Below are 26,422 nucleotides of genomic sequence, written 5' to 3' on the forward strand. Positions count from 1 at the left end.
CGCCTCTTCCACTTCCTCCGGGTCCCTTTCGGCGTCACTAATCGGGTCTCGGTGTTCCAACGAGCAATGGACCGAATGGTGGACCAGTACGGGCTGCGGGCCACGTTTCCGTACTTGGACAATGTCACCATCTGCGGCTATGACCAGCAGGACCACGACGCCAACCTCCACCGTTTTCTCCAGACGGCACAGAAACTGAATCTCACGTATAACAAAGAGAAATGCGTTTTCCGCACAGACTGGCCATCCTCGGCTATGTCGTGGAAAACGGAGTCCTGGGCCCAGATCCGGACCGCATGCGCCCCCTCTTCGAACTTCCCCCCCCCATTGCCCCAAGGCCCTCAAACGGTGCTTGGGCTTCTTCTCCTACTACGCCCAGTGGGTCCCTCAATACGCGGACAAAGCCCGCCCATTCTTTAGGGCCACACGATTTCCCCTGTCAGCTGAGGCACGCCAGGCCTTCGACGGCATCAAGGAGGACATCGCCAAAGTGGTCATGCGGACGGTGGATGAATCCACTCCATTTCAGGTAGAGAACGACGCCTCAGAGGTAGCGCTAGCAGCCACACTAAATCAGGCAGGGAGACAAGTTGCATTTTTCTCCCGTACCCTCTCCGCTTCAGACCTCCGACACTCCTCAGTCGAGAAAGAAGCACAAGTCATTGTGGAGGCTATTCGTTACTGGAGGCACTACCTCGCAGGTAGGAGGTTCACCCTCATCACCGAGCAAAGATCGGTTTCCTTCATGTTTGACAACTCGCAAAGGGGCAAAATTAAAAACGACAAAATTCTGAGGTGGAGGATCGAACTCTCCACCTATAGCTACGATATTAAGTATCAACCCGGGAAGCTCAACGAGCCTCCGGATGCCCTATCCCGCGGGACATGCGCCAGCGCGCAGATTGACCGATTGAAAGTCATCCACAATGACCTCTGCCACCCGGGGGTCACCCGGCTCGCCCACTACATCAGAGCCCGAAACCTGCCTTTCTCCAACGAGGAGGTAAAAGCGGTCACCAGGGACTGCCCGATCTGTGCGGAGTGCAAACCGCACTTCTATAGACCAGACAGGGCCCACCTGGTCAAGGCTTCGAGGCCCTTTGAACGCCTCGCGATTGATTTCAAAGGGCCACTCCCCTCAACTAACAAGAACATTTACATTCTAAACGTCGTAGATGAGTTCTCCCGTTTCCCATTTGCTATCCCGTGCCCCGACATGACCTCCCACACAGTCATTAGGATGCATAGCATCTTCACCCTGTTTGGTTTCCCCAGCTACGTACACAGCGACCGGGGTTCGTCCTTCACGAGCGACGAGCTGCGTCAGTACCTGCTCGACAAGGGCATTGCCTCGAGCAGGACTACCAGTTACAACCCCAGGGGGAACGGGCAGGTGGAGAGGGAGAACGCGACGGTCTGGAAGACCGTCCTACTGACCCTCCGGTCTAGAAAGCTCCAAGTCTCCCAGTGGCAGGAAGTCCTCCCTGACGCGCTCCACGCTATTAGGTGCCTTTTGTGCACAGCGACCAATCAGATCCCTCACGAGAGGCTCTTCATTTTTTCCAGGGGCACTACCACGGGGGTCTCACTTCCGGCATGGCTGAGGACACCGGGCCCCGTGCATCTGAGGAAACACGTCAGGGCACACAAAACCGACCCCCTTGTTGAAAAGGTGCGCCTGCTCCACTCCAACCCCCAGTACGCATTCGTCGAGTTCCCTGACGGCCGTCAGGACACTGTATCCCTCCGGGATCTGGCACCCGCCGGATCCAGCGCCCCCTCTACACCCACAGAAGGACCTCTCACCCTACACCCCATGCTGCCACCCCCTCGCGCTCCCGAGCCCATGAGCTCGCTCCACCAGTTCCGTGCACCCACGCCAGCCAGCCCCCAGCGCCCTCAGTCGAAGCAGGAGAGTATGAAGCTCGGATACAACCCTCCCTGGAGTCCGCCATCGTACCCCAGCACACAACACCCATCCAGCCACCGCAAGAGACTGCAACCCCGGTGCTCCGCAGATCACAGCGGACAGTTCGACCACCGGACAGACTGACTTTGTAAACCACCACCCCCGCCGGACTTGATTTTTTTGCAGGGGGTGAATGTGGTGAATGTAACATGATAATTCACACTATATCTTTGTAAACGCAGTAGCGTTATCCGACCACTAGGGGGGGGGGGGTAGCTCTAGGAATGCTCAGGAGCTTGTACAGGGCTCCACCCTTGGCTCGGCCCACGACTCCTCCCCCTTGTGCTGCTGTATAAATACCCTTGTCCAGAGTCAGCCTGCAGTTCACCGAGAGTTCATCAACGGGTAACAGGCTGGCTCTGTAGTAAGTAGATTAAAGCCTATATTCATATCGGAAAACACGTGTCTGGTGAATTGAGGGTTCCATCACCATCTACAAGATGCACTGCAGTAACTCCTCAGACAGCACCTTCCAAACCTACGACCACTATAACCTGGAAGGACAAGGGAGTAAATACCTGGGGACCCCACCACCTGGAGGTTCCCCTCCAAGTCACTCACCACCCTGACCTGGAAATATATCGCCATTTTTTCACTGCCACTGGGACAAAATCCCTCCCTAACAGCACAGTGGGTGTATTTACACCCGAAGGACTGCAGCGGTTCAAGAAGGCAACTCACCACCACCTTCTGAAGGGCAACTAGGGATGGGCAATAAATGCTGGCCTAACCAGCGACGCCCACATCCCGCAAATGAATTAAATAAAGTGCCATGGTGACTGATAGAGCATTGTGTGGGGGTTATGGATTGTGAACAAACTTATTGGGCAGAAGATATGGGTGTGGGGAGCACGGTTTACATTATGAATTGAATAATAAAGTTTTCATGACTTTCTGGTTTCTTCCAGCCTGATGCCACTTGCCTCAGATGCAGTGTACCTTTTGCAAAATCACTGCTGTTGGGACACAGAGCTAGCTTTATGTAATCATTATTTCATAGAATCATAGAATTTACAGTGCATGAGGCTATTTGACCCATCAAGTTTACACCGGCCCTTGAAAGAGCACCCTACTTAAGCCCACACCTTCTTTGGACACTACGGGCAATTTAGCGTGGCCAATCCACCTGACCTGCACATCTTTGGACTGTGGGAGGAAACCGGAACATCCCGGAGGAAACCCACGCAGACATGGGGAGAACATACAGACTCCACACAAATTGAACCCAGGTCCCTGGTGCTGTGGAACAAGTGTTAATTTCTGTGCTACCGTGCCACCCTTATTTGTTGCTGGATATTAGAAATAATGTAGAGATTTAAGTATGATTAATTTTTGTTTCTGTGTTAAAAAGGGTTAAACTTCAATTAGTTTGTCTTAAACACAGGTACTTGCATTTATGCGGGTTTTGGTTTCATATCAACTTGTAGGGCAGCACGGTAGCACAAGTGGATAGCACTGTGGCTTCACATGTTCGATTCCCCACTGGGTCACTGTCTGTGCGGAGTCTGCATGTTCTCCCTAGGTCTACGTGGGTTTCCTCCGGGTGCTCCAGTTTCTTCCCACAGTCCAAAGACATGCCGGTTAAGTGGATTGGCCATGACAAATTGCCGTTAGTGACCAAAAATGTTAGGAGGGGTTATTGGGTTACGGGGAGAGGGTGGAAGGGCTTAAGTGGGTCGGTGCAGATTCAATGGGTCAAATGACCTCCTTCTGGACTATATGTTCTATGCTGTGCCTGTGTTGTGATTCAAGGGTTTATGATGTGAAAACAAACAAGCATTAAAGAATGACTCAGCTGTTGCTTAGCAACCAGGGGTCACTTTACGGTAGAAAGAAATGTTGAATTTAATTTTAAGCTGGACCCAATAGCGTTTAGAATTAGATAGCTTGAGAGGAAGCGGCACTCACAGACACTGCAAGAAGAAGAGAGGCAGGATTATAGAGTAATGGCAAGAAAGCATGTCCCAGAAGTTAAAGAACAGAAAGTGCTGGAAACCAAAGAAAGGAAAGAGAGCCCAGGAAGACGAAATCCAAAGGGTCAAAGTAACTGTAAATTGAACAAGGTACTGTTCATTGAAGTTAAAGGGGCAGAGATAGAGAGGCTTGCAGTTAAACAGTAGATATATTCTATAACTTGCGTTACCCTTCAAAATTAGTGTGCATTTGAGAAGATATAGGCGGGATGAAGGAGTATTGTGTTATAGTTTGAGACATCCTGAGTGAGTACGCGGTCAATTCCAAACCCACAGGCCCCGGAGTCCCAACATAAATGAATTAACCAATAATTTAATAATAATTATTTTTATTGTCATATATATGCTTACATTGCAATGAAGTTACTGTGAAAAGCCCCGAGTCGCCACTTTCCGGCGCCTGTTTGGGTACACAGAGGGAAAATTCAGAAAGTCCAAATTACCTAACAGCACGTCTTTCATGACTTTTGGGAGGAAACCAGAGCACCCGGAGGAAACCCACGCAGACAAGGGCGAACGTGCAGACTCCACACAGACAGTGACCCAACGGGGAATTGAATCTGGGACCCTGGCGCTGTGAAGCCACAGTGCTAACCACTGTGCTACCCCGTATAAATGTTTTGGGATTTTTGACCCCAGGCTTCTCCAATGGCTTAGAGGCACCAGATTTGTAATTAAAACACAAAAATTATGTTTATTTACAAGAGATAAACACTTAATGCAGATAATAGATCAATGGTCTGCTAATGTAATTATTCCCTCCTCCACCCTCTACCCACACATACACACAAGACAGACACACAGTGGAGTAGGGAAGGATTAAAATAATGGGGAAATTAAATGGGGAAGTGGGATGAGTATCTTCGCTGCTGAGTTTGTTGTCTCTGCAGTCGACTATCTTTTCAGAACGTGGAGTGTTGTAACCACCAGCTGGTTTGGATCTTCTAGCCAAAACAATCAGGCTTGGTTCTCAGGCTGTGGAATCCCGTCTAGAATGATACTTTAACTTGGGTTGAGCTGAGCCTCATCACTGAACATGCACTTCAGGACTGTTTAATTGCTTTTCTGTTGTCAGCTTCACCAGACGTGGCCAACAGTTTGTCTCAGTTTAACACAGTATCAGAGCAGCAGCTTTCATGTGGCCTTGTAGGAACATAAGAACTAGGAGCAGAGGTAGACCGTCCGGCCCTTCGAGCCTGCTCCGCCATTCTATAAGATCATGGCTGATCTTTTCGTGGTCTCAGAACCACTTACCCGCATTCTCGCCATATCCCGTAATTCCTTTATTTTTCAAAAAAACATCTACCCTATCTTTAAATATATTCAATGAAGTAGCGTCTACTACTCCTTTCGGTAGGGAATTCCATACTTTAACCACCCTCTGAGTGAAGAGGTTCCTCCTTGATTCAGTCCTAAATCTGCTCCCCCTAATCTTGAGGCTATGCCCTCTTGTCCTACTTTCACTTACCAGTGGAAACATCCTTTCTACTTCTATCTTATCCATTCCCTTCAAAATTTTATATGGTTCTATTAGATCCCCCCTCAACCTTCTGAATTCCAGTGAATATAATCCCAATCTACTCAGCCACTCCTCATACGATAACCCCCTCAACTCCGGAATCAGCCTAGTGAACCTCCTCTGCACCCCCTCTAGTGCCAGCACATCCTTTCTCAAGTGTGGAGACCAAAACTGCACACAATACTCCAGGTGTGGCCTCACCGGCACCTTGTACAACTGCAACATTACCTCTCTGCTTTTAAACTCAATCCCCTTCGCAATGAAGAACAAAATTCCATTTGCCTTCCTAATTACTTGTTGCACCTGCAGACCAACCTTCTGTGACTCATGCACAAGTACACCCAGGTCCCTCTGCATAGCAGCATGCTGCAGCTTTTTACCATTTAAGTAATAATCCGTTCTATTGTTACTCCTACCAAAATGCACGACTTCACACTTATTGACATTATACTCCATCTGCCAGACCTTTGCCCACTCACTCAATGTGTCAATGTTCCTCTGTAAGGTTTTACAGTCCTCAGTACACTTTGCTCTGCCACACACCTTCGTGTCATCTGCAAACTTGGATACCTTACACGTAGTTCCCAACTCCAAATCGTCTATATAAATTGTAAATAATTCTGGTCCCAACACCGATCCCTGAGGCACACCACTCGTCACTGATTGCCAGCCAGAATAGCACTCATTTATTCCCACTCTGTTTCCTGTTAGACAACCAATCCTCTATCCATGCTAGTACTCTACCCTTAACACCATGCATCCTTATCTTATGCAGCAACCTCTTGTGCGGTACCTTGTCAAAGGCCTTTTGGAAATCTAGGTACACATCCACTGGGTCCCCTTTGTCTACCTTGCTCGAAATGTCTTCATAGAATTCCAAGAGATTCGTCAAGCATGACCTGCCCTTCATGAATCCATGCTGCGTCTGTTCAATGGGACAATTTCTATCGAGGTGCCCTCCTATCTCTTTCTTGATAATAGACTCAAGCATCTTCCCCACGACAGAGGTTAAGCTAACCGGTCTATAAATCTCCATCTTTTGTCTACTTCCCTTTTTAAACAGTGGCGTCACATTTGCTGTTTTCCAATCCTCTGGGACTGCCCCAGTGTTCAGCGAATTTTGGAAAATTACCGCCAGTGCATCTGCTATTACTCCAGCCATCTCTTTCAGTACCCTGGGATGCATTCCATCAGGGCCAGGAGACTTATCTATCCTGAGCTCCATTAGCTTGCCCAACACTTGCTCTTTTGTGATAGTAATGGTTTCCAGGTCCTCACCTACCTTCTTCTCTCGGTCAATTGCTGGCATGTTATTACTGTCCTCCACTGTGAAGACCGATACAAAATATTTGTTCAACGCCTCCGCCATTTCATCATATCCCATAACTAAATGACCACTCTCATCCTCTAACGGACCAATGTTTACATTAGCCACTCTTTTTAGTTTTATATAATTATCAAAACGTTTGCTATCTGTCCTTATATTCTGTGCCAGTTTTTTTTCGTGTTCTATCTTACTTTTCTTTATGCCTTTTTTCGTGGATTTCTGCTGACCTTTAAAGTTTTCCCAATCTTCTAGTTTCCCGCTGATCTTGGCCACTTTGTAAGCCTTCTCTTTCAATTTGACAGCCTCATGTATCTCCTTAGACACCCATGGTAGATTACCTCTTTTCTTACAATTCTTCCTTGTTACTGGAATATACTTTTGTTGAGCACTATGAAAGATTTATTTGAAGGTACTCCACTCCTCCTCAACTGTCCTACCATAAAATATTTGTTTCCAGTCTACTTTAGCGAGGTCCTTCCTCATTCTATCGTAGTCCCCTGTGTTCAAGCATAGGACTCTGGTATTGGATTCTATCATCACATTCTCCATCTGTATACTAAATTCAACCATGCTGTGATCACTCCTCCCAAGAGGATCCCTAACGATGAGGTCATTAATTATTCCTGCCTCATACACAGGACCAGATCTAGGATAGCTTGCTCTCTCGTCAGTTCCATTACATATTGTTCCAGAAAACTATCCCGGATGCATTCAACAAACTCCTCTTCAAGGCTACCCTGACCGAGCTGATTTGACCAATCTATATGCAGATTAAAATCTCCCATGATAACTGCTGTACCCTTTTCACAGGCATTAGTTATCTCTTCATTTACTGCCCGTCCCAGTGTGATGCTATTATTTGGTGGCCTATAGACTACACCTATCAGTCTCTTTTTCTTCTTAGAATTTCTAATTTCTACCCAAATGGATTCAACCTCATTCTCCATAGAACCTATATCATCCCTCAATGCCACCCTGATGTCGTCCTTGATTATTAGTGCTACTCCACCTCCCTTACATACCTGCCTATCCCTCCGAAACATCTGGTACCCCATGATATTTAACTCCCAGTCATGACCATCCTGCAACCATGTTTCCGTAATGGCTATCAAGTCATATTCATTTGCGATGATTTGTGCCGTTAATTCATCAACTTTGTTACGAATGCTATGAGCATTCAGGTAAAGTGCCTTAATGCTGACTTTCTTATCATTATTAGAGAAATTGGACATCATGAGATGTCCTAAGTTATCCTTCCTTTTTGCTTCATTCCTAGTCTGCCTTGAACTTAAACCCACTTGCACACATGCTAACCTGCTGCTTATCCTTCCATTTAACTCCCTACTCCCTGTCGCTTTCCCTTTCCCCCGACTCAGAAGTCTAAAGTCCTACTGACCACCCTATTTATCCTTTTCGCTAGAACACTGGTTCCAGATCGATTCAGGTGGAGACCGTCCCAACGGTACAGATCCCCCCGGTTCCAAAACTGGTGCCAATGCCCCATGAAATGGAATCCCTCTTTCCCACACCAATCCCTTAGCCACGTGTTTACTTCCCTAACTTTCTTATCCCTATGCCAATTAGCACGTGGCTCGGGCAGTAATCCAGAGATTATGACCCTCGAGGACCTGTTCTTCAATTTCCTTCCTAGTGCTTGATAATCCCCAAACAGGTCCTCCACCCTAGCCTTGCCTATGTTGTTAGTCCCAACGTGGACCACAACAACTGGATCCTCCCCCTCCAGTATCGTTTCAAGCTGGTCGGAGATGTCCCGCACCCTGGCACCGGGCAGGCAACACACCATGCGGGACTCCCTATCCGGCTTGCAAAGGATACTATCTGTCCCTCTAATTACAGAATCCTCTATAACAACTACTTGTCTTTTTGCTGCCCCCTCTTGAATGGCCTTTTGCACCATTGTACCATGGTCAGCTGGCTCATCCTGTCCACAGCCCTTTTCCTCATCCGCACAGGGAGCAAGAATCTCATACCTGTTGGACAAGGTCAAGGGCTGAGGCTCCTGCACTCCTGAACTCCGAATCCCCGTACCTGCCTCACTTACAATCACAGCCTGTTTTTCATGAACACTTACTGAATTTGAATTACTTAATCTACCGGGTGTGACTGCCTCCTGAAGCAAAACGTCCAGGTAACTCTCCTCCTCCCGGATGTGCCGCAGAGTTTGAAGGTCAGACTCCAGATCATCAATTCTGATCCGGAGTTCTTCCAGCAACCAACACTTGCTGCAGATGTGGTCACTACCATTCACAATGGGATCAGCCAGCTCCGACATCATACAGCTACAACACATCACCTGTCCAGCCATCTCTACTTATTTAATCAACGTTTACAAATTTATGTTAAATAATTTCTAGTACTTCTCTGCTAAATAAAAGCTTAATTCAACTACTATAATACTCAATAATAAACTTATACCAAATAAGAGTTTAAAAAAACACTACCTTATCAAATTGGTTAGAGGATCTGGTGTGATTTCATGTGGCCTTGTGATCATGTGATCTGGTAACCTTACAGGGAGAGAAATCCAGAAATTTCCTCCCAGTTCTGTCTTCAGGCTTTAAATACTCACTAGCTGGATAGAGAGAAAACACTGGTTCCTCTGTCTACCTGGAGTGAGATCGAGCCAAGATATTAGAGAGAGAAAGTTCCACCCTTTCTGGGAGGGACATTCAACAGACTTTTACTCAGCTCCCAGGTTCAGATCAAACACAGATAGTCACATAGCCAGGACCCTTCCAGAACAATTTGGACCAATCTGCATTGAGTATTTGCCAAGTCCCAGGATTCCAATGGAGCCGATTGGCTGCAGGACAAGTCCATCAAAATGTGACACCACTGGACCAAACCAAATAGCACATTGCCCTGGGTGTGTCCTTGGGCGAGAGCACGTAGTACCTTGCACTGGGGGTGTTTCTGTAATTGTCCAGATACAAAGTTTAAGTGCCAAAAAGGACAAGGCATTATAAAAGAAAATAAGGGGACTGACAAGGATTTACAAGAGATGCCTTAATCTTTTCATGTTTAATAAATATTTTATTCTTTTGTAAAAAGCTATTTGCCAGTCCTGTGACTCTGTTCATCCACGTTTCTAAAAACAAAAGTAAAAGTTATGGTCTATTGAGACAAGGGTTCCATTCTGAGAAACCTTCTTGTAACATCAGCTGGGATTGTTACACTGCACTGCTGCCCACAGTCGAAACGAGGGAGAGAAGAGTACATGTTCCATCTTCCGACCTGAATCACATTCTCACTCATGCTCCCCTCTTTTAGACCTGGCATATGTTCTTACCATAGTCGCTAAACCCCTGCCCTTTTCTCACCCCAATGTTCAGACAGATAAACAGCTGGTGGATGTGAAATAAAAAGCAGAAAATGCTGGAAATTCTCAGCAGGTTTGGCAGGATCTGTGGAGAGAAGTGCTGAGAGTGGCCAATAGGAATGGAAGAGGGCTGAGCCAATTGGAATGGAGAGTAGTGGGTGCGGAGAAGCCAATAGGAATGAAGTGTGCAGAACAACCAATACAAATTGAGCGCTGAGAGGAGCCAAGAGAAATGGACGGTTGAGAGCTGAAATAGAAAATGCTGGCCATCTCAGCATGTCTGACAGCACCTGTGGCGAGAGAACGGAGCTAACAGTTCAAGTCGGGATGACTCTTTGTCAAAGCTAGAGAGAACTGGAAATCAAATGAGATTTATGCTCTGTGGGGGAAGGACGGACAGTGTGAAGTAGTGCTGCTGGATAGAGGGACAGCGATAGGTGGAGATTGGCAAAGATGTTGTGGACAAAAAGGACAAAGGGAATGTAAATAGTGATGATAATAACTAAGAAGGGTGCTGATATTGGCACATCAAGAGATCAGAATGCGTTATTGGCAGAAGACGTAAGCAGTGCATCAAAGGACAACATGGAACAGGGAGTAGATGGTCCTAGTGGGGTGGAGACAACGGTGAGGGAAACTGGATCAATGGAAAATATTTGAATAAATTAATAGAAATAAAATTGGGATAAAGGTGGAGGAGACAGTTCACAGTCTAATTTGTTGAAATCATGTTAAGTCCAGAAGTTGTAACTTATCAGAAGATACAATGCTATTCCTCCAGTTGGCGTTGGAACAGAAATGCTGGAAAATCTCAGCAGGGCTGATGGACTGGAGGGCTGAAAACAACCAAATGAATGGAGGGCAGGGAAGCCAGTAGGAATTTCGGATGGGACAGCCAGTAGGAATGGAGGATGGGGCAGCCAGTAGGAATGGCGGATGGGACAGCCAATCATGATGGAGGATGGGGCAGCCAGTAGGAATGGAGGATGGGGCAGCCAGTAGGAATGGCGGATGGGACAGCCGGTAGGAATGAAGAATGGGACAGCCAGTAGGAATGAAGGATGGGACAGCCAGTAGAAATGGAGGATGGGGCAGCCAATCATGATGGAGGATGGGGCAGCCAATCATGATGGAGGATGGGGCAGCCAGTAGGATTGGAGGGCAGTCCAGCCAATAGGACTGGAGGATGGGGCAGCCAGTAGGAATGAAGGATGGGGCAGCCAGTAGGAATTGGGGACGGGGTAGTCAATAGGGAGGGAGAGGTGGAGGCGCGTGCTGGGGTGAAGCTGCAGCACGGCGCAGGCATATTAGCAGCGAAGATGGCAGTGAATCTGGAAGAGTGGACTGGGCCTCTGGCCCTGACCGAGGTCGACGTGAAGCCGGCACAGCCGCTCCAAGTCAGCTATGGCGCCGTGTCTATAGATAAGCTGGGCAAGGTGCTGACCCCCACCCAGGTACTGACTGACTAAATGCGATTGACAAGGTGAAGATTGTGAAGAGCTCAGCGTGTTGGAATGAATCCAGCGAAGCTTCTAGAAACGGCTGAGACCGGGCGAGCTGCACTGACCTTCACTTCACATGCTGGGGGAGGGCGGGGGAACAGTCTTTGTTTAATCTAAATCTCGGAAGCCAGCTGCATCGGTATGTTTGTTTAATTGGCTGCAGTACAAGCTGCTGCTCTCTTGCCTCTGGCTGCTCCTGCTGGCTATTTACCCGCCCCCCTCCCTAGCGGCAAACCTGCAGATTAAATATTAACAGATCCCTTTGGGAAATGTAATTTTTTTTTTGATGGCCATTGCCAGCTGCCAAGACCCTCGGGACACATCGTCTTGTAGTCTCCTGTGGTGCTGCGTGTGTCGGACGGGGGATTCACCTCAGCTGCCGTCTGGTCCTGTCTAGGTTTAGCAACACGTGATGCTTGTAGGCCGGTTATTTATATATGTTTTATGCTGGAGGGGCGGGGGTGGTAAAATTCCTCTGGACACTTCCCCCATCCCGCCTCAATTTAGAGTGAGTGGGAACTATTACTCTGTATCCTTTCTGTTGAATAGCAAGGCACCAGTATTTAAACAGTCCGCCTGAACTGATTTAGTGCTGACCAGATGTGACTCTGAGCTCCTTCCGCCAAGATCATGATAATTGCAGCTTTCGGCCCATATTTTCCATCCCATCCAAAGATGCCATTTCAGGGTTTTGGCCTGCAATCCCAGGAATTACTGCTACAATCCATCAGGATAAAACGAACACTCAATGCATGTTGCTCCACTGGTTTGTGTGAAGAATTCTTCAGTGGGACTCGATCTTTTCCTTTAACTTAGCTTGAACCCAATCCTATCGTTGCAGCTTTAATTTAATATAATTTTTACTCTTCCACACCCCTAACTATCCTGTTTGACCTGACTTCTTTTCAGGGCTGATCTTAAAAGCATTTGATTTGTACTTTCAGGTGCAGAACCGCCCAGCCAACATTAACTGGTCCGGAGGTGATCCAGGCAAGCTTTATACTTTGATTCTAACTGACCCAGATGCTCCAAGCAGGAAGGCACCAAAGTTTAGGTAGGTTATTCTTGCTTATAATGAAAGGGCTGGGGTTGGAATATTTTCAAAGTCCACCTCTTAACTGACAAAGAAACAAAAGTTTACTACAGTACTTGTTAGAATGTTGAATTCCCAGAGATGTCAAATTTGAAAATGTGACATTATGCTTGTAGATTGAATTAAGGTTACTTCCAGCAGGCAGATATTATTGTTTGGGCACTGAGTCTCCTTACTTGGCCCTAACAATATGCTTTAACCTTCATTGCAAAGATAAATATTGATGTGGACTACTGCTTGTTTCACACCGGTTCATCCTTCCATTTAAAAACCTACAATCCTTGTTTTTGTGCCTGCCGTCCCTACCCCAGTATCTAATTTGGTCATGAATGATTTGGGTCTTAATTTCCACTATTTTACCTCTTTCTATGTAAATGTGCTTCTGAAAATCAGTCCCGTACTTGCTTTTAACCACTTTGTTCTTAAACCCTGTCCTACAGTTGAAAGTACCCAGAGCTAACCTTTTCTACACCTTTTGGTACCTTGTGTACTTCCATATTTATCGTGGGGAAACCTGGATTGAATTTTTGTCGCACTAACTGTACTTGAAATGTCTCAAATGAGGGGTTCAATTTTACTTAGTTTCCATTTTCGTGAAAATAGGAGTATACTTTGTACGGGTTGTTATAGTTTCAATTTTGCTCCCACATGCAGAATTTTTACTGGATCTATGAGACAAAATGTACTATTTTATATTATGAGATGAGGGGGTGGAGGGAAATGGGAGGTAGTCTGGAATGGTTTTCCAGCATATTCTGTATTCCCTGTCTATTATTCATTAAAATCACTGAGCTAGTGTTTTAATATAGCATTGTATTTACATAGTTTAATACCAGTCACTGTTTACAGTGAGTTGCAGCGTACAATTTTTAGACTCCCTTAGTAATGCCCTTAATGGGCTAGCCTCCCCTGTAGGGAGGGATGTTGGCTCACCTAAATAAAGTGTTATAAAGCAGAGAGCATATGGGGGATGGAAAATCACCAATGCTATCAAAAAATACCTATTCACTTTGACCGAACACCAAAACTTAAACCTCCTTAGTTTGCAAAAGATTCTGGACTTCCTAACAGGACTGAGCTTACTAGTCATCTTGGATGTTCTAAAAAATTACTGAATATATTTAAGCTTGTGTTATATTAAATTTTAAAATATTGCAGCATATGTTTTCCGTTTTTCTCTATTAAGAGAAAGACAACTTAACTTTCAATTTGTTGTAGATTTGCAATGTTATGATCCACAGTATTTGATGCTGGAATCATACAAATTGCTATTTAATGCAAAGAATTTCAAGGCTCAGTCTTGGAGTCAACTCTGGATCAATCTGAAGTGGTAGCAACCCCCCATTGCACACCCTTTCCCCCCAGTAGAACGTTTGTGACAAACATCTCCAGTAAATGCATTGGAAGCAGTTCAGAAAAGGTTTACCAGATTAATACCTGGTTTATAAAAGGTTAGACAGGCTAGGCTTGTATCCACTGGGGTTTAAAAGAGATGACTTGATTGAAACATACAAGATCCCGAGCAGTCTTGACAGGGTGGATGTGGAAAATATGTTTATTTTGGGAGAACCTACAACTAAGGGGTCACTGTTTTAAAAATAAGGGGCCGCCCATTTAAAACTGAGGTGAAATGTTTTCACTCGGGGTCGTGAGTCTTTGGAACTCTCTTCCTGAAAAGGTGATGGAAGCAGAGCCTTTTGAATATTTTTAAGACAGAGGTGGATGAATGCTGGATAAGCAAGGAGGTGATTGGCTATTGAGAGTAGGTGGAGTGCAAATTTGAGGTTGCTATCCGATCAGCCATGATCTTATTGAATGGTGGAGCAGGTTCAAAGAGCTGATTGGCCTCCTCCGTCTTGTTTGTATCTAAATGTTGATAGGTTACAGTCTGCCTTAGCCTTTACTTTTCTTGTATTTATATTAATTATATACACATTTCTTATGGAGTGGGGTGCTTTTATGAGAGTTATATAACCACTTTTTTAAAAATAAATTGCTGATATAAAGTTGCATATTGTAAGGCTTTAAATACATAGCTTTCAAATATAAGCAAACTAAAACCAAACGCTTACTAGAAACACATTGTACAGGCTGTTAACTTTCTCTTTCTACAGTTGAGTTGTGGCGGAATCTTTAATATTTGAGAAGCAACAGTGGAATATTTTCGGGTTCCGGTTTGCCTGTTTCTGCTCTTGGGGTTATTGCATTCAGATAACAGAGCTGGCCTGATGTGCTGACGTGTGCTTCTCCCCACACCAATTTCGATAATCTCATTGCCCCATGTGCAGAAACATGAAAGTCTGATTTCATGTTAGATCGGGGAATTCTGCACTGTGATTATTGATCATGCATTGAGTAGCTTATTAAACATGTGTTCTTCGTTGCCGCTCCAAACTGCATCTTATTTACACCCCCCCCCCCCCCCCCCCAAAATCTTCAACTCCATCGTTGAACCCAATGTTTAAAGAATGGAATCATTTTTTAAAATAATAATAACAATAGTTTGTCACAAGTAGGCTTCAATTAAGTTACTGTGAAACGCTCCTAGTTGCCACATTACGCGCCTGTTCGGGGAGGCCGGTACGGGAATTGAACCCGCGTTGCTGGCATTGTTCTGCATTACAAGCCAGCTGTTTAGCCCTTTGTGCTAAACCAGCCCCCTGACCTTGTTCACCTTCTGCTCACTAACTTCACTGAAAATCTCTTCATTTTTAAACTTTGCTTTCATTTCTTGTTTAGTTAAATGACAAAATTCTTTGGTGCAGCACGTTGTCCAATTATTAATCTTGTTCTTTACTTGTTAGGGAATGGCATCACTTCATTGTAATCAACATGAAAGGAAATGATATTAACAGTGGAGAGATTCAGTCTGACTATGTTGGCTCAGGTCCTCCTCAAGGAACTGGTGAGTACATAATTTGGAAATATAAATTTGATATGTTTATAATTAATGATCCACATTAATTTTAGTTATTATCCATTTGAGTTCATTTTGTGGCAAATGTCAATCAACATATTCTCAAACGTTTTGAGGTATGTTTTCCATGTGTCCAGTGAACAAAAAACACTTCTGAAATACTCAATTTAGTAATCACAAACATGCTATTTGGAGACTAGTGGTGCAGTATTGGCATATTGCACTTTTCATCCTTGGAACCTGGATTCAAAGCCAGCCCTGATTTATGGGGAAAGTCCATTCTAGCTCTGACTGAGGCATCTGTCCTTTAACTGACTGGAGAGAGAGCACCTTGAACATAAAACTTTACAGGAGCATTATAAAGCACAGCACCAGGGGCTGGAGAGAGAGCAAACCTGGTACAGAGCTCAGGGCAGAACAGTGCAGTGAACCTTCACTGAATCCAGAGGTGAAACTCAGGATTCAGAAAGTAAAACGGAGCAAGAGGAGGCAGCTGATTGGGTCAGTGGGGGCAAGTGCAGGCCAAGGCAGGAGTGCTGGGGCATTAGTTGCAGGAGCACTAGTTGCAGGAGCACTACAGTATAGAGTGAACACGTCTGTGTGATATCACAGGTAAGTGACTGGTAGTCAAGTCATTCTCTCCTTCTACCTTTGACTTTGGAAGTGAAGGCTAGGTAGGGAATCAGAAATTGAGAAGTGGGGCAGCACGGTGGTGCAGTGGTTAGCACTGCTGTCTCACGGCGCCGGGGACCCAGGTTCGATCCCGGCTCTGGGTTTCTGTCCGTGTGGAGTTTGTATTCTCCCCATGCTTGCATGGGTTTCACCCCCACAATCCAAAGATGTGCAGGGTAGGTGAATTGGCCATGCTAAATTGCCCCTTAATTTGAAAAATGAATTGGCTACACTAAATTTATTAAAACAAAAAAAAAGAAATTGTGGGAGTAAGTGAAGGCTATGTATGGAATCAGAAATTTCAGGAAGTAAAGATTAATGGTATAAGTAAAAATAAATTGAAATTCTAAATTAAATAAATTCCAATCAAATAAAATATGGATGCAGGGACAGGCAATATGTTGTAGCTGTAACATGTGGGAGCTGTGGACCCCATTGTGGTTCATTGGGACCACATCTGTAGCAAACGTTAGTTGCTCGAGGAACTTCAGCCCGGTTAGTGAGCTGGAGTCTGAGCTTCGGACATTGTCACAGAGGGGGAGTTACATGGATAGTGTTTCAGGAGGCAGCGACACCCCTTGGATTAACTGCCTTAAATTCTGTCAATGGCCAGGGACAGGAGGGTGTGACTGCAAGTGTGGCAGGTAGAGGGATCCAAAAGATAATACTACAGAAGCCTCTGCCCTTGTCCCTGTCCAACAGGTATGAGATTCTTGCTCCTTTGATGGTCAAGAGGGTACTTTTAAGGAGGATGAACCAACTGACCAAGGCACTGTGGTTCAGGGAGCTGCTCAAGTGGGGGGAGAATAGACAAATGTAGTCGTAGTTGGGGATGGTATAGTCTGGGGAAGACATTGTTCTCTGTAGCCAGGATCAAAAAGTCTTGACGGTCGTATTACCGACCCGGTGCCAGGATTTGTGGCATCTGCTCTGGCCTAGTGAGAAGCTTTCAGGGGGAGGATCCAATGTTTGTGGTCCATGTCGGCACCAACAACATAGGCGGAAGAAGGTTCTGAGTCGGCAGTTTGAGGAGCTAGGCACTAAATTAAAAGAACAGAACTGCTATGGTCATAATCTCTGGATTATTACCTGAGCCACGTGCAAATTGGCAAAGGGTACGTAAAATTAGAAAAAAAGACTGTGGTTCAAATACTGGTGTGGGCAAAGTAGGCATTGGTTAGTGAGACATTGGCATCAGTACTGGGAATGTAGAGTCTGTACCGTTGGGATGGCCTACATCTGAACCATGCTGGGACCGGTGTTCTTGTGGACTCTATAACTAGGGAAGTGATTGATTGATTTATTTATTGTCACATGTACCGAAGTACAGTGAAAAGTATTTTTCTGCGGCCAAGGGAACATACACAGTACGTACATAGTATGCCAAAAGAATAATCGACAAAGTACATTGACAAATAGTACATCAACAAATAGCGAATGATTACAGTGTGGAACAGGGGCCAAACAAAGCAAATACATGAGCAAGAGCAGCATAGTGTCATGAATAGTGTTCTGACAGGGAACAGATCAGTCCGAGTGAGTGTCGTTGAGTCTAGCTGTGGGGAAGAAGCTGTTCCTATGTCTGGATGTGCGGATCTTCAGATTTCTGTATCTTCTGCCTGATGGATGGGTCTGGAAGAGGGCAAAGCCTGGGTGTGAGGATCACTGACAATGCTGTCTGCTGTACTGAGGCAGCAGGTGGTGCAGACAGAATCGATGGGATGGTGGCAAGCTTGTGTGATGCGCTAGGCTGAGTAATACACCCTCTGCAGTTTCTTGCGATCTTGGGCTGAGTTGCCATACCAGGCTGTGATGCAGCCGGATATGATGCTCTCTATCGCACATCTGTATAAATTTGTGAGCATTGATGCAGACATGCTGAATTTCTTTAGCTTCCGTAGGAAGTAGAGATGTTGTTAGGCTTTCTTGACTGTTGCACCAACATGAGTGAGTGGACCGGTACAGACTGTTGGTGATGGTGACCCCCAGGAACTTAAAGCTATCAACCATCTCCACTCTGGAGCCATTGGTATAGACGGGGGGGGGGGGGGGGGGGGGGGGGGAGAAGAAAGAGGGGGGTGCTACACCTCGGAAGTTGATGATCGGTTCCTTGGTTTTGCTGACATTTAGAGAGAGGTTGTTTTCGGTACTCCATGCAACCAAATGATTTATCTCCCTTCTGTAGTTTGATTCGTCATTGTTTGAGATACGACCCACCACGGTCATATCATCTGCAAACTTACAGTTCGAATTGGGGTTGAAACTTGCTACACAGTCATGTGTGGTTATAGGGAGTACAGCAGAGGACTGAGCACACATCCTTGCGGGGCCCCCGGTGTTGAGGACTATTGTAGAGGAAGTGCTGTAACCTATCCTGAAAGATTGCGGTCTGTTGGTGGAGGAAGTCGAGGATCCAGCTGCACTGGGAGGGGTCAAATCCAGTATTGCAGAGTTTGGTTACTAGTCTTGTCGGGATAATGGTTTTGAAGGTGGAGCTGTAGTCTATGAACAGCAGTCTGACGTAGGTGTCCTTGTGGTTGAGATGCTCGCGTGTTGATTGGAGGGCCTGGGAGACAGCATCTGCTATGGACCAGTTGAGGCGATAGGCGAACTGCAATGGATTGAGGCTGGCATTGATCCGTTTCATGACAAGACATCAGGGCCACTGGTACTGGTAGTCGTTGAGGCCTGCTATCTTGTTCTTCTTTGGCACTGGTATTATGGGAGTAGTCTTGAAGGAGGTAGGAACCTCGGTGCAGAAAAGTGAGGTGTTTAAGATGTCTGTGAATACACTCGCCAGCTGGTCTGTGCAGGATCTGAGTGCTTGCCCTGGAACTCTTGGGCCCGTCGCTTTCCGTGGGTTCACTTTCCTGAGAGGTTGTAATAGTTGGTAAGGGTGTGTCCAGGGCTGTTGGGGCAGGTGGCACTGATGTATTGACTGTCTGTTCAAAGCTGGCATTCACCTTGTTCAGTTCATCGGGGAGGGATGCTCCAGCCCCAGCCCCAGAGATTCCACCTAACCTTGCTTTGTAGTCCGTAGTCTCGTATAAGCTCTGCCATAGACGTCATGGATTTGTGTTGTTGGCCTGGGACTCTAGTTTGATCCATTATTGTCTTTGGTGTCCCTGGAACTCTTGTAGAGGTTGTGGTCGTCGGATGTGAACGCCTCCATCTGAGACTTCAGCAGGGAGTGAACCGGTCGGTTAAACTAGGGTTTCCGATTGGGGAACACCCGTATTGTCTTCTTTGGTACACAGTCCTCAACACACTTACTGATGGAATTTGTGATTGTGATGGGGTACTTGTCCAGGTTAGCTGCTGTGGCCTTGAATGTTGACTTTTGGGTACTCGTCCAGGTTAGTTGCTGAGGCCTTGAATGTGGACTTTGAGAGGGCTTTAAACTAAAATTGGGGTGAGGGTTCAGTTGCTTGGAAAATTAGGAAGTAAAAGTTACAAGTGCAGATTAGTGATCAGTCTGGGTGTCACCCGAAATGAAATGAAAATGAATGAAATGGCTTATTGTCACGAGTAGGCTTCAATGAAGTTACTGTGAAAAGCCCCTAGTCGCCACATTCCGGCGCCTGTCCGGGGAGGCTGGTACGGGAATCGAACCGTGCTGCTGGCCTGCTTTATAAGCCAGCAATTTAGCCGAGTGAGCTAAACAGGTGGGGACAGATCATATCATTTTATTGCACCAAGGACTCATACAAGAGCCCTAACGACAAAGTGGGGGGTTCCAAGCACAGGAGGTTTAGAAAATCAGGGGTATACGAGAGAGAGCGGTGGCACAGGATTGTAAGGGGGAACTTGGCTGTCATAGTGTGACAGGCCGGGTCAGGAAACGTAAATAAATATATGTAACATAAAGCAAATCCAGAGTTGTAAACAACTGTAAAAAATCAAAACAAAATTTATCTGAATGCTCGAAACATTTGCAACTAGGTAGGTGAGTTGATAGCACAGATTTCAACATGAGTATGATTTATTAGCTATTATAGAAACCTGGTTGCAGGAAGACCAAGACTGGGTGCTCAAATTCCAGGTTATACAATGTTCCAAAAGAACAGGGGAAAGGAGGTGGGGGAGTGTTGTTAATCAAGGAAGGTTTCAGAGCAGTGCTGAGCTGTGATATAAAGGCAGTGGATAGGGAAGACAAGGGTGGGAGTAAGTTTACAAACCCCCAAAATATGGCCCCTCAAGATCAGCGTAAATGGGGAAATACCAATTATCATGAAAGATTTTAATCTGCATATTGATTGGACAAACCAAACCGGCAAGGGTAGCATAAAAAAAATTTGAGGGGGCAGCACGGTGGTACAGTGGTTAGCACTGCTGCCTCACGGTGCTTGGACCCCAGGTTCGATCCTGGTTCTGGGTCACTGTCCGTGTGGAGTTTGCACATTCACCCAGTGTTTCCACATCAGGGATTGCTTTTTAGAGCAGTATGTTGTGGAACCATCTGGGAACGGGCTATTTTGGATTGGTTTTGTGTAATGAAGAAGGGTTAATAAGGGATTGTGTGGTTGAGGATCCCCTTGGGGGTAGTGACCACAACTCGATAGAATTCCGGATATAGTTGGAGGGTGAACGCTATCGGCCCATAATCAGTGTCTTGAACTTAAATAAGGGAAATTATGAAGATACGAGGGAGGAGTTGTCTAAGGTGAACTGGGTAAACAAGCTAAGATACAGATCAGTAGATGAGCGGTAGCAGATATTCAAACAGCCGGTCCATAATGCTCAGCAGGAGTTAATCAAAAAGAGGGATTCCAGGAGAAAGAGGCAAAATCCATGGATAACCAAGGAGGTCAAGGATAATGTTCAGTTGAAAAGCGAGATATACAAAATGGCATGGGTAGTGGTAGACCAGAGCACTGGGAAGCCTTTAGGATCCAGCAGTAAAAAAACCTCATAAGGGAGAAAGTGAATTTTGAGAGAGAACTTGCATGCAGTATAAATATAAACAGGAAGAGTTTCAACGGATATCTAAGGTTTTTATGGATATACAAACTGTGTGGAGTCTACACTTCTCCCCGTGTCTGCGTGGATTTCCTCCGAGTGCTCCGGTTTCCTTCCACAAGTCCCGAAAAACATGCTGTTAGGTGAATTGGATATTCGGAATTCTCCCGTGTACCCGAACAGACGCTGGAATGTGGCGACTAGGGGCTTTTTACAGTACCTTCATTGCAGTGTTAATTAAGCCTACTTGTGACAAAGATGATTATTATTATTATTATTAATAAATAGGAAGCAGGCGGCGAAGGTAAATTTGGGACGTCTACTGAACGAGGCTGGTGAATTAATAGTAAACAAATAAATGGTTGATATGCTAAATAAATCTTTTGCATCAGCCATCACCATGGACGACATTACAAATACCCCTAAGATATCAGATGGGCTGATTTCAAATAACATGGTCGTACTTCCAAAAATCGCGATCACAAGGGATAGTTAGAGAAACTCAACAGGCTAAGGTGGACAGGTCACCAGAATCCAATGAACTGCATGCTAGAGTTTTACTGGAAGTGGCTGCAGGGATAGTGGACCCATTGGTTGAGCTTTTTGTAAATCGCTAAATTCTGGAAGGGTACCAGAGGATGACCCCCTTGTTCAAAAAGGGAGAAAGATAGAAAGCAGGAACTATAGGCCAGTTAGTTTGACATCTATTATTGACAAGATGCTGGAGTCAATAATCAAAGAGTAAATATCTAATCATTTAAGGCGGCACAGTGGTTAGCACTGCAGCCTCACAGTGCGAAGGTCCCAGGTTCAACCCGGCTCTGGGTCACTGTCCTGTCCATGTGGATTTCTCCCCATGTTTGTGTAGGTGTTGCCCCCACAACCCAAAGATGTGCAAGGAGGTGGTGGATTGGCCATGCTAAATTGCCTCTTAATTGGAAAAGATGAATTGGGTACTCTAAATTTATTTAAAAAAAATGAAAGCTGAATATCATCAAACCTAGTCACCATGGTTTTATGAAAGGTAAATCATGTTTGACAAATTTGCTAAGATTCTTTTGAGGATGTAACGGAGAGAGTAGATAGAGGGGAACCTGTAGATGTAGTGTATTTGGATTTCCAAAAGGCGTTTGACAAGGTGCCACATAAGAGACTGGTGCAAGTAAAAACCCATGGAATTGGAGGAAGTGTGTTAGCATGGATTGAAAACTGGCTCTCACATAGAAAACAGTTAGAATAAATGGGTCCTTTCCAGAGTGGGAAGTGTGAGGTCATGCACTGTGGTAAGAGGAATCAAAAGGCAGATTATCTAAATGAGAGGCTGCTGGTGCGTGAAGTACAGAGAGATCTAGGTGTTTTAATGCATGAATCACAGGAAGCTAGCAGGCAGGTGCAACAAGTAGTCAAGGAGGCAAATGGTATGTTGGCCTTTATTGCAAAGGTGTTGAAGTTACAAAAAATGGGGTTGTGTTGCAATTATACAGGGTGTTGGTGAGACCTCACCTGGAACAGTGTACAGTTTTGGTCCCCTTAACTAAAAAAGGATATAGTAACGTTGGAAGCAGTCCAAAGAAAAATAAATACCAGGCTAATTCCTGGGATGAGAGGATTGTCCTATCAAGAAGTACTAAATAGTCTGTGTCTGTATTCCTTGGAGTTTAGAAGAGTGAAGGGTGACCTTATCCAAAAATACAACATCCCAAGGGGGCATGACTGGGTAGATGATTAGATGTTTTCACTATTGTGAGACTCTCGAGCAATGGAACATATCTGCAGGATAAAGGGCCGGTTGTTTAAAAATGAAATGTGGATTACTCCTTGGAGAAGTTACTACTTGCAGAGGTTTCTGTATCGGTGGGTGGGAAGCGAAGAGGGAGAGAGGCTGGATCATTAGAAGTATTTAAAGTGGAGATGGATAAATATTTTGATAGATGGTGGAGGACTATGGGGAAATGGCACAGAAAAGGAGTTGAGGCTGGTATAGTTTATCCATAATCGTATTGAATGGCAGACTTGAAGGGCCTGGTGGCTTTTTCCTTCTAATTCTTGAACAATCCAAACTGTACTAGTGTCCTTTACCAGCCTTCCTTTGGCCAACTTGTTATTGATTAAGAGGTCATATGTGTAGACTCCTTCCCTCTTGGAACAAAGAGTTAATATCAAGTAGTTACACTAGTTTGGAACTTTTATGTTGTATGTCTACCGAGCAAATACAAGATCATAACATGAATCAGTGCATTTCAATGGTGAGGTGGAGAATGAGTTTGTACAAAGCTAATGCACAACTCACAAATCACCCCCCTTGCTTGAGGTTGTAACATTTTTTGTTCAAAAGCAGTAAATACTGTTGAGTCCAAAATTTGCTGTGTGTAAGTGAGGCTCAATTCCCAGCTTGGGTCACTGTTTGTGGAGTCTGCATGTTCTGCCTGTGTCTGCGTGGGTTTCCTCCCACAAGTCCAAAAAGACATGCTGGTACGTAATGTGGACATTCTAAATTCTCCCTCTGTGTACCCAAACAAGTGTTGGAATGTGGTGACTCGGGGCTTTTCATAGTAACTTCATTGCAATGTTAATGTAATTCTACTTGTGACAAAGATTATTTTTTTTAAACATACATTGTGACCAAAAAAATTTCTTTTTAAACTTACGGCGTTAGGAACTCGTGCTATCGTTTTCCCTATTTGCTACCTCTCTAGCCTGAACTTTGAATTCAGATCTGGCTCTATTTCTCAGATTGCACCACAGTGCATAATGAGTATAGGGACATCTTAACTCGTATTGAAGTCTATCGGTTATTGGAAACAGCTGGAGTCCAGCAATTAGGACTAAATCAATTATTGTTTTCTCTGCTGCCCCAATCCTAGTAAGTAGTGTTTGTTAGGTGAATTGGACATTCTGAATTCTCCCTCCGTGTACCAGAACAGGCGCCGGAGTGTGGCGACTAGGGAATTTTCACAGTAACTTAATTGCAGTGTTACTTGTGATGAGAATAAAGATTATTATTCCTCGCCCATCATTCTGTTCTTGCTGATCTACTTTGGCTCCCTATCTCAAAATGCCTCCAAATTGAAATTTCCATTTTTACTTTTAAATCCTGTGTCTGGATTAGTGACTCAGCAACAAAACCACTGTTATCATGCCTGATCAATTAAGTTTCCCTTCTAGAACGTTTTACCACAAACTGGAAAATATTTTGGCTAGTTTTGAAATATAAAGTCCTTTTTTAAAAAAATGTTTCACTGATTAAGCCCAGTAATTTATTGTAAGTGGCAAATTGATTTTCATTCTCTTTTTAAGCGAGTTATTTACAAAGTAACTTCAGATGGTATTTAAAGTCAGTAAAATTTAAGGTTCCTATAATTGACAATATTGTGGCAACGTCTAGCAGACCATTGGGGTCTCCATTTAAATGCACTGTTAGTGAGTATTCTGTTTTCAATGTTACCGCTGTTTACTGTATCTGCCGGTTCTTATTTGAGGAAGCTTTCGACAGGCTGTCTCCACATTGACTGTTAAACATAGAAACTAGGAGAAGTAGGCAATTTGGCTCTTCAAGCTTGCTCAGCTGTTCAATATAACCATGGCTGATCCTCTATCTCTATGCACATTCCCACTTTCCCCCCCCCCCCCCAATACCGCTTGATGCCATTAAATCTAAAAAATTGTCTTTTTTTTGAATACATTGTGACTTGGCTCCACATTTATCTGGGGTAGTGAATTCCACAGATTCACTACCCTTTGAGGGAAGAAATATTTCCTCATCTGGTCTACCCCGTATCATGAGACTGTGTCCCTTTGTTCTAGATTCCCCAACTAGGGAAACATTCTTTGTGCATCTAGTTTGTCTGGCTCCGTTATAATTTTATATATTTCAATCATATTTCTTATTTTAAACTCTAGTGACTACAGGGACAGTCCCAACAACCCTGGTATCAGCCTAGTGAACCTCCCATTCCCTGTATGGCAAATATATCCTTTCAGGAGACTAGTCACAGCTTCACTTAAAATTGGATTATATCATGTTTAGGGAGGCATGGTGGATGTGAGAACTTTTTGAGCTATGTATTGCAGCACAAGTTGGAACAGAAAGTATTATGATATTTTCTGCATGGTGTTAATTGTTATTTCTCTATGTTGCTTCGTCTTACTAAAATTTTTATTGCAGGCCTTCACCGTTATGTCTGGCTGGTTTATGAACAATCCCAGCAACTGAAATGTGACGAGCAACGGTTGACCAACCGATCAGGTGATAAGCGTGGATCATTCAAAACTGCAGCATTTCGTAAGAAGTACAAGTTGGGTGCACCAGTTGCAGGGACATGCTACCAGGCTGAATGGGATAACTATGTCCCAAAACTCTATGATCAGTTATCTGGAAAGTAATAAGGTGTAAAAACACACCAATGATTTGTTTTTCTTTTTACAAAATATGCATTTCCTTGGAAGAACACAGTTTCAGGCTCTGTACAGCCATCAGTACAGTACAATGTCAATGATGCATAGACCTTTGTGTCTACAGCCCTAAATAAATGTTAAGTTTCAAATGGAGATTTTGTTTTCCTTGTACTTTTCAGCTACACAGGTTGCAATGTGATTTTAAACTTGCATAAATTATCCAAGACATGACAAAATATGGTTCTGTTGCATTCAGTGAAAGGAAGTGATGAGATACTTGTCATTACAAAATTTTGTACTAAAGGCTATGCCTATAAATATCTAGAGCTGAAGTTTCAACTAGTTATTTTCACCTGAAATTGTTCGGTAGCAAAGGGTTTTGGAATTTTAAGCACAATTTACATCCAGCACAAATGTTCCTCAATTGAAATAGGGAAGTTGCTACCAATTGTGCCCATGTAAGTAGACTCTCAGAAGCAGCAAGTTTAATATTTAATTACTAAAGTTGACTAATGTATGGTGCGTCCATCAGGGATGAAGCATTTCATTGGGAAGAAACCGTAAATGCAATCTGAACTTTGGCAAAAGGTGGATTGCAGTTTACATAGAATTAAGATCACTGTTATAAAAACTGTCTCAGCCACGAACAATCGCATAGGACTCGAACCGTGAATTCTTTCTTCTCTTTTATCATTGAATATTAATTTGCCCAAAAGTTAATCTCTTCTACCTGAAATTTACTGTTGAAGGTGAGGA

The 26,422-nt window shown here is 44.6% G+C and overlaps 1 protein-coding gene across 1 annotated transcript; it reads left to right on the plus strand.

Annotated features, from left to right (window-relative positions):
• The first annotated feature begins 11,338 nt into the window (after window positions 1-11,338).
• Window positions 11,339-25,819, plus strand: pebp1 (phosphatidylethanolamine binding protein 1). The gene is made up of 4 exons (XM_038791305.1): window positions 11,339-11,582; window positions 12,575-12,684; window positions 15,528-15,628; window positions 25,437-25,819. Exons 1-4 carry the CDS (start codon window positions 11,340-11,342, stop codon window positions 25,652-25,654), a joined length of 672 nt encoding a protein of 223 aa, XP_038647233.1. The 5' UTR covers window position 11,339; the 3' UTR covers window positions 25,655-25,819.
• The last annotated feature ends 603 nt before the right edge of the window (window positions 25,820-26,422 follow it).

The sequence above is a fragment of the Scyliorhinus canicula genome, chromosome 1 (genome assembly GCF_902713615.1).
Source record: "Scyliorhinus canicula chromosome 1, sScyCan1.1, whole genome shotgun sequence".
Classification (NCBI taxonomy): Eukaryota; Metazoa; Chordata; class Chondrichthyes; order Carcharhiniformes; family Scyliorhinidae; genus Scyliorhinus; species Scyliorhinus canicula.